Source organism: Micromys minutus (assembly GCF_963924665.1).
Source record: "Micromys minutus genome assembly, chromosome: 6".
Classification (NCBI taxonomy): domain Eukaryota; kingdom Metazoa; phylum Chordata; class Mammalia; order Rodentia; family Muridae; genus Micromys; species Micromys minutus.
Genome location: NC_137975.1, coordinates 73,050,327 through 73,066,795, shown reverse-complemented (window position 1 = coordinate 73,066,795; position 16,469 = coordinate 73,050,327). Strand labels below are relative to the sequence as shown.

Below are 16,469 nucleotides of genomic sequence, written 5' to 3'. Positions count from 1 at the left end.
GTTTTTTAAATTAAAGTTAAAAAAAAGAAAGAAAGGTAATGACTGACATTTCCAGAGTGAGGCACCACCTGGACCTGAATTGGGGTCATGTAGGTCACCTGTGAGATCATCAGGACACAGATATTTAAATAATCCTGTGGGTTTAGCAGGAAGGAGAGGGGAAACAGAGGTACTCTAAGGACTCAGATCACACAAGCCCTTGGAGCCACTGAAGCATCTGCACTCCTCTTATTCTAGAAAAAAATGTCCAAAGCTTAGCATACATCCCTGGGAAATGAGAATGGAGGTTCCCAATATGAAGAATAGCATCTTGCTGAGGCCTGTGTTCTGGATGCACTTAGGACTGCTATAGAACAAAGCAGCCTGCCTGGAAAACAGGTTAGAGGAAAAGCAGGATGTAGAGCCAAGTGTCATAACTGCTGTTCAAAAAGCCCCAGAGAGGCAAATGGCAGCATGACCTCTTAGATGTTGGAATCTGTGCTCACAGAAATAAAGTCCAAGCTACTGTGTTAGGTACAGATGGTACTGAGGACTCAGAACTCAAAACTTCTCATGGCAGCACATAACATGTCATTAATCCAATTTTCCTGTTCACCTCATCATTGTCCCCTGGTCCAGAGCTGCTCTTTGCTCCCTTAGATGGCTTGAGATCACTCACTGGAGTCACAGATGCTGTGAAGTCATCCACTGTGATGACAGCTCTCTCCTACCCCTTTTTCCTAGAAAGCACCACAGGGTTGTGCTAGACACCTACCCTGACTACAAGGTAGGGTTACATGAAATTTTCAGCATATCTTTTAGTGATTCAGCCATAACTGCAGGCCGTGTCTGGAATGGTTATTCAAATTGAATTGTCATTGAGGTCTACATTTAAAAATAACTAATGAATATTTATATGGAATGAAATCACAGAATGGTTGTAGATTGGTGTTAATGTGACACATGTTTGGACAGTGGAGAGGTAGGCGAAGAAAAGGTAGGAAAACAAAAGAGGGGGTGGAGGGAATCAAGATAAAGCTGGAGAAGGGTGACCTAGATCCAGGTGGACGTATTTGGCAATAGGTATATGAATAGTTTAAAAGATTCTATAGGTCTTTTATCTCATATAGAAGGGCAGATTGTATGTCTGTCTATTGGATATAATCTTAATGTGTAGAGAGTTTGTGTGTTGAGAATTTAATATATAAAACAACCATGAAAAGCGATCAGGCTTTAGTTATGTTTGTGCTAGAAAATGGAGAGATGGAATATGCTGTAATGGTCATATCCACTGAGGACAGAAGTAACAGGGCTGGTGGAGTGAACCTCCTAGGAAAGGAATCCCCTTGAGAATGCGGCTTGTGGACCGAGTGACAGAGTCCATGATCTCAGCTTGGCTTCCGAGGAGACCACGGGGGCTGATAATGAGATAAGACATCTTTTTAATATTTACAGCTACAAGTGGTCAGTATAAAATTTTTTAAATATTATGATGTAGAAATTGTAGTCATAAAGATTTATAGCCAAGTGAAATATAGAAATGTTTAATCTGACCAAGATCCAAACAAGGAGCCTCAGACTTTGGAAGTTGGATGGCAAATATGATGAAATGAGCAGAAAAAAAATTTTTTTTAATGAAGAAAGTTTGATTGGAGAAATTGGAGTGCAATTCAGCTATACTGAAAATTATCTCAGATAATTCAGGCACACATTCAGACATACATACACACACACAAAGTTAAACAAGTCAGTTTTGCTAGTGTAAAGGAAAAACATATTCCTTTTAAAGCTTTAGATGTTGAATAACAGTTAAACTCACCTGCAAGAGCACACGCAATATGCCAGGGTACAGAAAAACGGGGAGATTGAGGAACCAAATCTGGGACATGGCATGTGCCCAACGCTGCCACTTGAACAGCAGAAAATGCCACGGTGCAGAGTGTGCTGTTCAGATCCATGTCTAGCATTACTGTTGCTTTCTGGAAAAGGTCTTTTCATCCTAGATACACATTTTTCTACATAGGAAGTAGAAATGGTTTTGAAGTTTATTGAGAAAATGGTTTTCCTCTTCATGACTATGGTTAGCATTCTGGAGAACACATCTGTTTCTGTGAATTATACGTTCAGTTCATGGGGAGGCCCTGAGAATAAACTCATAGACCTGATTCTCATCCACTTGGCTTTTACAAAGATCATATTCCTTCTTGCAAAAGACTGACATAGACAATAGCAGCTTTGGGTTTGAGAAACTTCCTAGATGACATAGGCTGTAAGATCATTGTTTACCTAGAGAGGGTGTCCCGTGGCCTCTCCATCTGCACCAGCAGTCTCCTCACTGTGGTCCAGGCCATCAGTATCAGTCCCAGAGCATCTGGGTGGAGGATGCTCAGGACAAAATCTGCATGGCACATCCTTCCATTCTTCTCATTCTTTTAAATTCTTGGTGCTTTAATCAGTGTGAACCTAATCCATCCTATCACAAGAACAGGTCTGAATATATCACAGTTTTAGAATAATTACAACTATTGTTATTTTTTTTACACTAGAAAGTCAGAAAATAAAATGGATTGTTCTCTCTCTCATGGTCCTGAGAGATGCAGTGTTCCAGGGTGCCATGGGAGGGGCCAGTGGCTACATGGTGTTTCTTCTCCACAAGCACCACCAGCAGGTCCTCTACCTTCAGAACTCCAAGCTTCTCTACAGAACTCCTCCTGAGCTGAGAGCTGCTCAAAGTGTCCTTCTTCTGATATTTCATTTGTTTACTTCTACTGGACAGATTGTGCCTTTTCTATAATTTTAAGTACCTATTTAGTGGAAATTTCCTTTATAATAAATATTCAAGAATCTCTGATCTTTGTTTATGCAGTGTTTAGCCCCCTTGTGTTACTTCAGTGATGGACTTTGACATGTGCCATGAGAGAAACTGCAAAAGTGTGTCTCATACAAAAATGTATGTTCAATAAGTATGAAAAAAACTCTCAGTTCCGCAATATTGTGGATACAATAAAACCTCACAAAGAAGTTTAAGCATCTACTTATATTCATGGAGACTCAAGTATTGAGCTGAAAATTAATTATTAATTAACTCTGTAGTTTTATCAAGTTACTGTAATATAAAAACCTCATTCTCCATTTTGCTACCCTTTTGAGGGGAGTTTTTAAAAGTTTTTTTTTATATTTGTATTCCTTTTTTGTATGTAAATAGTTGGCCTGAATTATTTCTGTGCAGTACATCCATGTCTGGTACCTGTAGAATCTGGATGACACCACCAAATGCCCTCTGACTGACTGGAGTAAGAGAGATTGTTCTCAAACCAAACATGGTTGCTGTGAACTGAACCTGAGTCCTCTGAAAGACCAGGTAGTACTCTTAACTATTAAGCCATCTCTCTAGTACCAAGAAAATGGTCTTAATTAAGTTTTTGAAACTGGTTTTACTACAATCATCATTGTTGGTTGGGATCAATCAATGGGAGGAGAAGCCCTTGATCCTGCCAAGGCCCCCAGTATAAGGGAATGTCAGGGCAAGGAGCCCGGAGGGAGTGAGTGAGCGGGGAGCACCCTCACAGAAGCAGGGAGTCGGGGTATGTGATGGGGGTTTATGGAGGTAAAACTGGGAAAGGGGATAACATTTGAAATGTAAATAAAATATATCCAATATTATGAAATTCTTAAGAAAATGAATGCATCTAGAGAATATCATCCTGAGCGAGATAACCCAGTCACAAAAGAACAGACATAATATGCAGTCACTGATAATTGGATACTAACCCCAGAAAGCTCTGAACACCCCAGAAACAACTCACAGACTGTGTGACGTTCAAGAAAAAAAAAGAAAGAAAAGAAAAAAATATTATGCTCAATCCTTACACACCAAGAAAACTTTGACTAATTTCAGGTTACATCCTGTTTTACATGTACTTTATGCTCATTGTAACTAGTAAGACCTTAATGCACACTATCAAACCTTATTAAAAAAAAGCCAAGCAATGACAAAAATCTATTCGTATACTTTTATGCAAAAATGCTTAAAATTTGTACATTTATCTTTGTTTTTTAAAATAAAGTTGTTCAATTAAATATATATCTATATATATTTCCAATAAAAAATAAGATATGAGTGAAGCCAGATGAAACTTTAGAAGTGACTGCAGAATTTCTGAAACAATGTGGTATCCAAGACAACCAGGGATCTGAGTGATTTCATTTCAGATCATGACAAAATTTGCTGAAAGAAATTACTACAGATTCAATATTCACAGATTTCCTTAATCCTATGACCATACACAGCAGCAAATTGTTCCCTTTGGACATGTAATCTTCCTTAGAAAGCATCCACATATACAGACCAAATCCAGGTTTCCCTTAGATGTGAAGAATCAAACTCAGCCCTCTTGGATGCGTGCAGCCTACTATCTCAAAGGTACTCTCCAGGCTGCTCCTAGTAGATAGTTTCACTGTGTTTCAACAAGAGACTGTTTTAGACATCTCTAGGTGGTTCGGCTCTAATTATTAGACTATAAATGAATTGAAGCTAAAACAGCATTTAATACTAAAGCACAAAATCAGTTTGGGGTTCAAATATAACCCAGAAAATATTAAGGTTGTGAAACAAAGACACACAAACTTGAAGGGAAAAGGCAACACTAGGAGTCAACTTGCTTACCAATGAGAAGACAGCAGGGAAAACTGAATCGATGCAGTGGTCCAGTAAGACGGCTCAGCAAGGAAAGCATGTGTATGCCTAGCCTGGCAACCTGACTTCCATTCTGAAGCCATATAGTAAAAGGGCAGAAGTAATTCTTGAAAATAGTCCTCCAGCTTCCACATGCACACCATGACAAATGTGTGTGCCCAGTACATGCACATGAAGATAAACTGAGGAAAAATTTTAAAGATATAATCTCAGAGACATAATGAAAGTTGAAACGCCTCTAATGTTTGATATGCATTTCCAAGTCTGTGCATAGGACATAGGTAAGATGCATCAGTTTAGCCTCTGGCTTTAGGAATTATAAGATGGAAATGTGACGAGATGAAACAAGAACAGAAGGAATGAGTTAGAAAACAATTAGGGTCTATCCAAGAATGCTGCAAATGTCCCTTGTCAGGATAAACAAGGATTCAAATGATATTATCTTCCAAACTTGGAGCTCAAAGGATTTGTTTATAGTATTTAGATATTTGTTCTAAAATAGTAATGTGGTAGTTAGAATGAGAATGTCCCCCATAGGCTCATATTTGAGTCATTAATTATCAGGAAAGAACCAGGTGAAAGCAGTATTAGGAGCTGTGGCCTTGTTGGAGGAAGTATGTCACCAGGGTTGGGCTTGGAGGTTTCAGTAGGTTTCAATGGACTATATCTGGCCCAGTTTCTACTCTCTCTCTCTCTCTCTCTCTCTCTCTCTCTCTCTCTCTCTCTCTCTCTCTCTCTCTCTCTGTGTGTGTGTGTGTGTGTGTGTGTGTGTGTGTGTGTGTGTGTGTGTCTTCAGACCAGGATGTAACTCTCAGCTTCATTTCTTAATTCTTTTTTATGAAATTGCCATAGTCCTGAAGCCAAAACCACACAAAGATCTAACAATTAAAAAATTATAAATCAATATGTCTAATGATTTTGAACATAAGAGATATTCTACCAGGAAATGTCTGTATATGATTATCTGATGAACACTTTTAGCAAAGTAGCAAGATACAAAACTAACACACAAAAATTTGTAGCTTTTTTATATATAAAAGACAAACCTATTGAGAAAAAAAATCAGAGAAACAGTACTTTTCACAGTAGCCTTAAGAAACATCTTAGGCTAACTCTAAGTGAAAGATTTATAAAATAAAAACTTTAAGACAATGAAGAAATAAATTTAAGTAGACATCAGAAAATGGAAAGACCCCTATATTTATAGCTGTACAAAATTAATATTGTGAAAAATCCTGACAAAACAAGTTTACAGATTCAATGCAGCCTCCCTCCCAAATTTTAGCACAGTTCTTCACAAAAATATAAAAGAAGCAATCTTCAATTTCATATGAAAATTGAAGGGCCAGGATAGCTAAAAAAAATCCTGAGTAATAAACACAGAAGAAGGTGTCACCTTCCCAGATTTCAAGTTGTATCGTAGCCCTATAGTAATAAAACAGAAGAGGTATTGTTATGAAAACAGACATGGTGATCAATGAGACTGAACTGAAGACTCAGACACAAGTCTACACAGGTGTGAACACTGTTTTGACAAAGATACAAACTGGAGAAACAAAGGAGAGCAGGCCTTGCTCCTTATCTGGGCAGCACAGTAGAGATGACCCTGGTTGCTGAGGTTGAGGGTGTGCTGGGGGCATTAGAGCAGGAAAAAAAGGCAGGCTGACCATCTTAGATCCAGGGCTTTGAGTTGGCCCATCCCAACATCTACCCCACTGGTGAACTGCTGGAGTGCAGGTAGAAGCTGGTCCTACAGCTCCAAACCTATAGGCTCTTCAGGACACAGAACAACAACAGGACATTCAAGGAGTCACAGTGAGGTTCCTGTATTGATTGAATCAAAAGCCAGAGTCCTCATACCAGACCAATGAGTCATACTATGGGACACACTGTGACACACGACAGTTTCCACAAGTTTATTTTTGATCTATTGCAAGGGAGATTGCATGTGTAGAGAGTAGATACCAGGAGAGGGAAGATGAGTGGAGCTGGGGTGCATGACTGGAAGTTCACAAAGAACTAATAAAAGTTTAAAAAAAAAAAAACTCCACTCCAAATGAATAAAAGATCTCAACATGAGACCTGATATGTTGTATCTAGTATATGACAGTGCAAGAAATAGGCTTGAATCACTGATACGGGAAAAGACTTTTGAACATGACTCACATACATTTAAGACCAACAATTAATAAATGAAACCTCATAAAACTAAAAGGCTCTGTGTACCAAGGGACGCTACCACTCAGCCAAAGTGGCAAGCTATAGAACAGCAAAAGATCTTCACCAATTATATGTCTGACAGTGGGTTAATATATAGATTACACAAAACACAGGCAAAAACCTGGACATCTAGCAAACAAATAACCCAATTTAAAAATAGAATATGAATCTAAACAGAGACGTCTCAAAAGATAAAACAAATGGATGACAAACACTTAAGAAATGATCAACATCCTTAGCTATCATAAGCATGTGAATTAACATTACTATGAGATTTCATCTTACTCCAGTCGGAATGACCAAGATCAATGAAAATACTGCATTCCAGGGAGGATTCCAGGAAAAGGAAACAACTGTTCACTGTTCATGTGAGTCCACGCTTAATAGAGTCACTACAGAGATCACTGTGGAGGTTCCTCGGGAAGCTAAGAATTGATCTTCCTATGATCCAGGTACCCCAAGCATGAAATATATCCAAAGTTCAGGTTATTAAAGAAGCACTTGCTTATTCATGCTCACTGCTGCTCTACTCATAAAAGCCAGAAATTGGAAACTGTCTAAATGTCCATCCACTGATGAATGCATAATGAAAATGTGGTGTTTACAGAGGGGAATATTATTCAATTGTTGAAAAATTAAATTTACACTTAAAAAGATGGAGCTGGAAGCAATCATTTGACTGAAGTAACCCAGACACTAAAGGAAAATTATTACATGATTTCTCTTATATACGGGTGTTAACCCTTAAGCTTTCACTACATGTACTATAATCTATGTCACTACAGATGTCAGGTGCCTAGTTAGGGATTAGGAGAGAGAGTGGGATTTACCAAGGAAAAGAATCAGAATAAATATTATTAAGATGAAACAGGAGGAAAATGAAAAAGAAGGGTAAAGGAGAGAATGTAGAGAGGGACAACAAACACTAAAGTCCTTTGGAAAAGCCATCTAGAATCCTACTACTACACAAACTTCCTAAGATATACATGTATACAAAAGGAAATGAATCACCATGTAATGGGGGAAAAACGTCCCACTAGACATTTTATATCAATAAGTGAAACCTCCCAGGCCAAGAATGGGTAGCATCTTGTTGAGTCATTGACCAAAGGTGTCTTATTGACCCTCCTCCAAATGTACAGAATATTGCCAAGGCTATTGATTATATTCTATAACTCAAATGTAAGGCCCTTGCTGAGAGAGACATGTATGCCCATCAAAGAAGAGAAGTCAAACTGGTTCCCAACCAGCAGCTTCATGACTCTGAACTAGCATTCACAGTACTTAAAAATAATCTGCAAATCACCAGAAGGGATCTGAATGGGAGGTTTTTATCAACTCCCAGCTCTCAAGGCCCAGGGATCCATTCAGAAGAGTTGAGCACAAAGGCTGGAAGACACGGAAAAGACAGACTTCTATGAGGGAACAGTGTGTTCTAAATACATCAAGATTGATGTTCAAATGAACCAGCACAAACTATAGCAGCACACAAGACCTACACAACTTCAAGTAAGCCAGGGTCAGCACTGAGAGAGGGAAGGAGACATGAAGTCCCATCATTAAACAGAACCTATTTGCACATAGTAACTGCTGGAGAGAAAGACACTCACTTCTCTCTAACCAAACTCTAGGGCAGGTCCTCTGACGACGAATAGCTGTCAAACACAAAGTGAACTCCATGATTTGTTTTATTTTTGGTTTTGTTTTATGAGCTTTTGTCTGTTTTGATACAGCTTTTCCCCCACTTTGATTTATTATTTGATACCTTTGATTTTCTTTTATCAGGTTTTAAGCATTGGGGGTTTTCTTGGGGGAGGAAGCATAATACAAAAAGCAAACATAAGGTGCACAGGGAGGAATGGAGAATATTCAAGGTGATGGGAGAAGGAAATAATTTTATCAAAATATATTGTACAAAACTGTTTAAAAAAAATAGCATCAGAAAAAAATACTCAAAAAATAAAAAAGAAAAGAAAAGAAAAATACTCAGGACCAACTGTAAAGCATTCAACAGGCATTCACAGCCATGCTGAGAACAGAGCAGATCTACATTCTTCTGATTACTGTACCTTAAATATTATATTGAAGGCAGCTCTTGGCTGTAGTACTCGATGATCTGGTATTATTATTAAATAATAGGCTCAAATTATTCAGAAAGTGATCACTTCAGGTTATCAGAAATTTCTTCAAAAGCACTTCTTGGCTTAGCTGGTACATGGAGGGGGAGAGGCAAGAGTGCAGATAAGTCCAAAGGGCAGCTCCCCTCAGACACTGCGCATCACCCTTCTCCTTACTCAGACACTGCAATTAGGATCAGAAAGTTTCTGGGTTCAGCAAATGGCAGAGCACCAGGGAGAAGGCAGAGCTGTCCTCAGGGATGGAGACAGAAGAGCCTGTTCCCCTGATGAAGCCAAACTCCTGGTGGGACATCCTGACACCTTGACACCTTGCTTGAGCACAAGGACTTGAGGTTGATAAACAGGGTCTGGCTGTGCTGTGAGGACACCCACCCTGAGCCCTGCACAGACTGCACAGGTGAGTGCCGCCATGTCATGGGGGATGGGGCTCTTTAACATTGAAAGAAACCTGTGGAGGCTGATGTGTCCTGGAGAAGGATGCAGACTGTCACTCAGAGAGAGGACAGTGGCAGGATTTAGGGAGAAGATGGTCAATCATTCTCTAACTGAAATCCAGAACTGTTTCAGTGTCCACAAGGGAGTGAGCTGCTCCCTACACAGGACAGGCAGGGGTGGGAGACAGAGGCAGCTGCAGTTCATCCTGGAGTAGAAGCTCCTGCTCCCACAGCGTCTGCACTATCTGTGTAATTTACCTCCAAAGACTGAGAACTTTGATCTGCGATGTGTAACTTATGGGGATTTCAGTCCTTTGTGGTTAGAATAGTCTTACTTTCTTATCATAATTTTATTTACTGTGAATTTCTTTTTTTCTAAACCTAATGTAAACCATAGAATATGAGAAATGTGATTAATACAGCCATGAGGTTACCTACTAACTCTAACAATCTACTTCAGAAAATTAACGTTTAAAACATTCTGGGCACTTCCCTAAGTATCAAGTATGTTAGTTCATTGACTCTAATAATAATTTATGTATAAAAATAGTTTTTAAATAAGCCAAATAAATAATATAGTCGATGTGATGAATATATGAATTGGGAAATCTATAGTTTTAATTCAATATGGGTGGTCACAAAGCATGTTCTGGTGACTCCTGAAATTTCTATCTAAAGCTGTGCTGTTCTTTAAGCTTCTAGAATCAGTGTGACCTCCCACCACATCAGACCCTCATTTACCTGGTTGAACACAGACTGAATGGATGCGTTCTAGCTGGTGGAGGTAAGAAGTGTGTGAAAGTGAATTTAAAATGTATCTGTGGACTGAAGAGCAGTCTTGAAGGGTAAGAGCACTCACTGCTCTTGCAGAATTCCCAGACTCAATTATCAGCACCCACTGGGCAGCTAACAACCATGTGTGACTCCAGTTTCAGGGATCCAAGACCTTACTCTGGCCTCTGCAGGCACCAGGCACACAAGTGGTGCCCAGACATATGTGCAAACAAAACAAACAGTCACACAAAAAATGATTAGCATTAAAAAAGTAAAATATAAATTTATCTCTGACCATTTCTGAATAGATGAAAATGGACTATTTTTGTACTCAGGAGTGAGGCTATTCAGGAAAGGAAACCAGCTTCCTTGTTTTAATGTGCATTATTGATATCTCAAGATTCCTTAAAAATACAAGATCACAGATGTACTAGAGCATGTGTCAGGTTTTCTCAGCACAGAGGTGATATGAGCAGATTAGCAGACAGCACAGTCCTGGGGGCTCGGGAAACTGTAGGAGACTCGTGTGTGAGCTGTGGGCAGTGGTGAGCTATGAGGAATCACGGCTGGAAATCCGATTACAAAGAGAACATTACATGTACCATCATTTCATTATATGTACCCTTGTCATAGGTAAGATCCAGTATTTCATGGGCTTAAAAGAAGCTGAGAGTAATTCTGAAGAGAAAAATTTGATAAACAGCATCAAATTCTAAAGTGAGGAAGACAAGTATACTTAAGGTTCCCCACATAAAGTTATTTATAAATTGTAAAAATAGAAGCAAAACTAATACATTTATATTTTTTCTTCATCTCAATTTTAAACAGAATTAGAATAAATGGCTGTCATGTATAAAAATACACAAATCAGTATGAGGTGTTAGATTACTTGTCCTTTGTAGGATGGGGCATTACTGATTGATAAAAATCGCTAAATTTGCTGAACCTTAGAAATCAAAATTATAGGATATTTTGGACAGGACACCTGCAGTGCAGCCTTCAGTAGGAAGCTCCTGCTCCCACAGCTTCTGCACTATCTGTGGGATTTATCCCCAAAGACTGAGAACTGTAACCTGAACTGAGGACATTCTGGTTTGTAGTCCAAAATAACAAAGCCTAAACTGAGTGGGCTTGTGGGGCTATGTTCCAGGAAGGCACCACACAGAGATCTCTGGTCAGGAAGGAGGAATGACTGCTGGGTCCGACTAGGTTCATTGGTTGAGGCAAAGGGGAGAGGGCCCAGGCAAAGAAGGGGAAACCAGTTCCACCACCTTTGCTGCTGAGCAGGTCTGGGCTGAGACAACTTGATACTCTGGCGCAGGGTGCAGGGAGCTTCCTGAGGTGGCAAATTCAGGAGAGGAGTGGTGTTACAGCTCTTATGACAGAAGTTCTCAGATGATGAAATAATTCCTGCACACCTTTAATTTCAGACAGACCTCATATATACAGTTTTGGGGTGGTTCAGAGTCTGACAATAGGTGCTTCCTATGGCTTGGCATAAAGGCCTGGAAATCCCTTATCTACATATTTGAGGGTGTGGTCTACGTCTGTCTTGAGCCAACATGACCTGTGTTCATGTCCTCGCCTGCAGAAGAAGGACTTGGGGCATGACTTGTCTGGCTTGAGTCTACTTCACATCCTATTGGCCCAACAAGAACTGAGAGTTGATGATTCCTTGACAGAATGTTTTTGGGGAATGGTCCAGAAAAGCACATAAGTATTGGGGTAGGTAATGTTTAATAGGATCCCACCTGAAAGATGGTAAAGAACAAAAATGATTCCCACCATCCCACTCAAGGAGAGCATATGTGCTGCCTACTACTTTTCCTGTGTTACTTACTGCCAAGGGTCAGTTCAGAGCTGGAGACAAAAAAAGTCACATGATATATTTTGGAAAGCAATCCTGTTTGAAGAAGTATTGCCCTTCTTTGGATTACCTACAATTTTTTATTAGCGCAATGTGCTTATTGAGAAATAAATCTGTACAGGACTGTGAGGAGGATCTGGGAAGGGAGTCATCTAAGGCTATGCATAAATATCGTGGCTTGGAAATTGAAGGATGTCATCCTTTGTTTGGATTTCTCATGGAAAAAATATTTAGAGAGGGATGATACAAAGAACTAGTTTCTGTGAAGGCTGAGAAGGCATCAGCATGATGGTCATGACCAATTGTCGTCATCATCATCCTCCTCATCATCATCATCATCATCTCCATGTCAGTGGAACCAAAAACAGAAGGTCGAAGAACAAAATCAGGCATCTGTAGCAAAGAACTCTGTTCATTTATATAACACACTGTCCCTTTCAATATGGAAAAGCAAATGGCATGAGCCAGGCCATGTTTACTTCCTTGTGTTTCTCACATTTTTTTCCTAGTTTAACCATGAAGATAATTTGGAGTGACCACGTCCAGAGAATAATTTTTATTTCACTTATTGGACTTGGAGTTTTAGGAAACAACACCTTATTTGTGAGACACGTGTATGCTTTCATCATGGGTCCTGAGAACAAAAATATACATGTTATTCTCATCCACTTGGCTTTTGTAAACATAATCATTATTTATTGCATAGGGGTCAGAAACATAGTTACACTTTTTTACATCAGAAACTTTCTAGGTGATGTTGGCTGTAAAACTCTAGTTTATCTAGAAAGGGTTGCCCGTGGGCTCTCCATCTGCACCACCTGTCTCCTCAGTGTGGTCCAGGCTGTCACCATCAGACCCAAGACCATCCTTTGGACAAAGCTCAAACCACAGGCACCATGGCATGTTTTTGCCTTTCTCCTCCTTCTTTGGGTCTTTAATTCTCTGATAAGCTCCTACTTGCTGCACTATATCACCACAGGCAGTAGCATGAACAGGTCTGTAATTGGCATGTTTACTGGGTATTGCATTATGCTGCCATCCAGGCACACAGTCAAGTGGCTGTTCCTCTCTCTCATGACTCTTCGTGATGTCATTTTCCAGGGTGTCATGGGCTGGAGCAGTGGGTCCATGGCTCTCTATCTGTATAAGCACCACAAGCGAGTCCTCTACCTTCACAGCTCCAGGTCTGCAAACAATTCCAGGCCAGAGATAAGAGCTACCCAGAGGGTTCTCACTCTCATGACCTGTTTCCTTCTCTTTTATTTGGCAGATTTCATTTTCTCTTTATACACAGGTCCCACAGTGACAAATAATTTCATAATACCAAATATGAAAGCACTGTTAGTACTTGGCTATGCTGGTCTCAGCCCGTTTGTCCTAATTATTTGGGATGTCCATATTCCGAGGACCTGTTACATCTCCTGTAACACAGAAAATATCTTTTCATATCCATTTCTTTATGATTAAATGGATCATACACTGGACAAATACACTGGAATGGCATTTCCTTGCCTTTCTAATGTATCACATCAATAAACTGATTGGTGAAATAGATTTTTTCATATATAACTGGAGCTAGATAATTGAAGATTGGTTCATGCTCTAGGAAGTAGGTAGGGATGCTCACTAAACTACCCCAAAATTATTCCAAACATGCAGTCTAGCTTTGTACATCCTTCAAAGGGAAACACAAGAAGACACGCACTTACCCAAAATAAGAACTGTATTTTTTAGAATGCAAGATTTTATACTTGACGACCCACAAACTTCTCCTGCCTTCGTGTTTCGTCTATGGCTCTTTCATGATCGCTGACTCCACTGCTCATTTGCAAGCCCTCACTACGTGGCGGAGCTGTTCTACACCAATGAGCAAGTGAAGGACACCAGGAAGCATCCTTTATCAGAAGGTCTCTTACAAGTGGACATGGCCAGGGAGAGAAGCTAATTCACTATGTGTAGCAAGTGCTTAGCATTTCAGGGTGCCAAGCAGTAAGGAGCTGGTAAGAACATACACTGTGTATGAATTCCATACTCATCAAAGACATTGACATGTGATTGTGATTGCTAAAGAAACTCTATGCTGGGCATCCATGTTGTTACCAACTAGCCATATTTCTCAGACTGCAATTCCTAAATGATAAGTTCTCAGATGGCTTGACTCAGTCACCCCAATACAAAAATGTACAACATGACATTCTATGTCTTAGGATGTGACTAAACTGCTATTTTGGTTTATGTAATTTGTTTATGCAGAGAAGCAAATATTGTTTTGAGCTGCCTTATCCACTACACTAGCAGTATAGACCATATTATTGCTTGTGTAGAGACTGGAGGTCTAATTGTGTGTTTTATCTCAAAATAAAAACCTTCTCCACATCCCCTCCCTCATGACATGCTTGATATTCTGCTTTCCAGCTGATATCATGTTAGCAGGTAATTGATAAATCTTTTCATTACAGTTGAGAGTCCGGACTCATGCCAGTAGTCCAGGAAAGTTCTGAGAGAGAACAAGACCAATGTGAACCTGATAAATCCCCAGGAACATCAACTACAACTGCCCCAAATTTGTAAATTGAAAACAAAACTAAGAATTGCTGACAAACGTGCTTCTGAAGCAAAGACTGATGTGTGAGTTGTGTTCTGTTTTGAAATCTGAACATTTGGAGAGACAAAGGCCAGATCAGACACAATTGTAGACCCAATCTCAGGACAGAATTGACACCATATTATATGTCTGGTTTTGGTGTGTGAATGAAGTTAGTCACCACATGTCTAAGTGCATCTGGTCTTTCCGGATTATGCTCTTGTATGGTCTCTTTCTGTGTTCTCTCTTGTCTGCTGTACTTATGTTTGAAAGTCTCATCGCAGAGGCTTGAGTCAGACTGACAGCACAGTAAATCACCCCTGAGCTGCATGCTGAAACATTATCAGGGGTTCCTCAAGGCGGACTGCTCCCCTGGCTGCTTCCACACTAGCTCTGTCCTGGGCTTGCTTTATCTCTGCCTCTCAGTGGCTTACTGGAGACTGGCACATCAAGCACTTCTCTAAGCCCTTCCTCTGGGAACCTTTCCCTTCATTCTGCTTCTGAAGCATGACTATTCCCTGCTTGCTTTATCTCCCAGCTGCTTCTTGTCTCTGACCATGGAGCTCCAGCTGTGACCACCTAGCAGCACTGCCCTGGGGCAATTGTTTTAGGCTGTTTTTTGTTAACAAGCTGGCTCTGGAGCTGGATATGAGTCCCTCCTTTTCCAGACCCAAGCACGTTTGCTTAAAATGTTCTTCCAAAATCTCTGTCTGGGGTTGGAAAGCAATCTGACTCTAGGACAAAGAGAAAACAAAACAACCCCAGCTGAAAAGACTATGTGCTTTAAAGCAGCTAAAACATAAAATTTCTCTACCTTGAGACTCGTAAGTTTATTAAACACATTTTAAAAATCTGGAATGAAAACAGAAGGAAACTGATGCTAACATCTTTGAGTTCCTGTAGATATCTGTTTGTTTTTAAAGTTTTCTGTTTAATGGTCTTGGGGTTACAAATACATTATTCTGCTACTGACAGACTTTATAAGAAAAAAACGGTAAGCTTTTCATGTTGCCTCCCTCCATCTGCAGACATGTGTAAACTGATTATGAAATAAAATAAAACCCTGTTTCAATTATCTCAGTAATCATTCCAGATCTGCCAGTCTGAAATAATAGGTGCTAGACTTGTTAAACATTAATGTCCCTTCAGAAAGTAGATAGTCAGGGTCATTTAACTTCAACTAAGTATCCAGTCACCCCTCACAGCTGATTTTGTGAAATTTGGCCTGAATTGCATGAAACCTGAAGGTTTTTCAAAAAACACTATGATAACAAGATGATTATTAAGAATAAAAAGGGGAAGAGACACAGGCCTGGTGAGAAGGGGTTCCTACTAGTCAGGAGTGTGCCTCTGCCCTGCTTGATTCAGGAACCAGGAACCCAACATTGGGCCCTCTGTTCCGAGCTGTCGCCTTTTGGGTGCAGAACAGGCCCTTGAACCATCCACCACCAGGAACAGCAGAGACCAGGGACACAGGACTGGTGAGAAGGGGTTCCCACTAGCCAGGGGGCAGAGAGATCTCTGCTGAGCATGCGGAAAGTGTGCCTCTGCCCTGCTTGATCCAGGGACCAGGAACCAAGCATTGAGCCCTCTGTTCCCAACCGGTGGCTTTTGGGTGCAGAACAGGCACTAGGACCGTCCAACACCAGGAACAGCGGAGATCCAGGGACACAGGCCAGGTACAAGGGAAAGGTAAGAACCAATCACTGACAATAAGATGGCAAGAGGAAAGCGAAAAAGCATACCCCCAGGGAAACCAAGACAACCTGGCAACACT

General features: G+C 40.2%; 1 protein-coding gene and 1 pseudogene across 2 annotated transcripts; both read left to right on the top strand.

Moving 5' to 3' along the window:
* The first annotated feature begins 2,011 nt into the window (after positions 1–2,011).
* On the top strand, positions 2,012–2,874 carry LOC308422053 (vomeronasal type-1 receptor 4-like; annotated as a pseudogene). The gene has a single exon. The product of its transcript is annotated as a vomeronasal type-1 receptor 4-like (transcript).
* A 9,712-nt stretch (positions 2,875–12,586) lies between these two features.
* On the top strand, positions 12,587–13,575 carry LOC308422052 (vomeronasal type-1 receptor 4-like; the record flags this gene model as incomplete). The annotated part of the gene is made up of 1 exon (XM_080918523.1): positions 12,587–13,575. The coding sequence occupies exon 1, from the start codon at positions 12,625–12,627 to the stop codon at positions 13,573–13,575; it is 951 nt and encodes a 316-aa protein (XP_080774649.1). The 5' UTR covers positions 12,587–12,624.
* Positions 13,576–16,469: the final 2,894 nt, after the last annotated feature.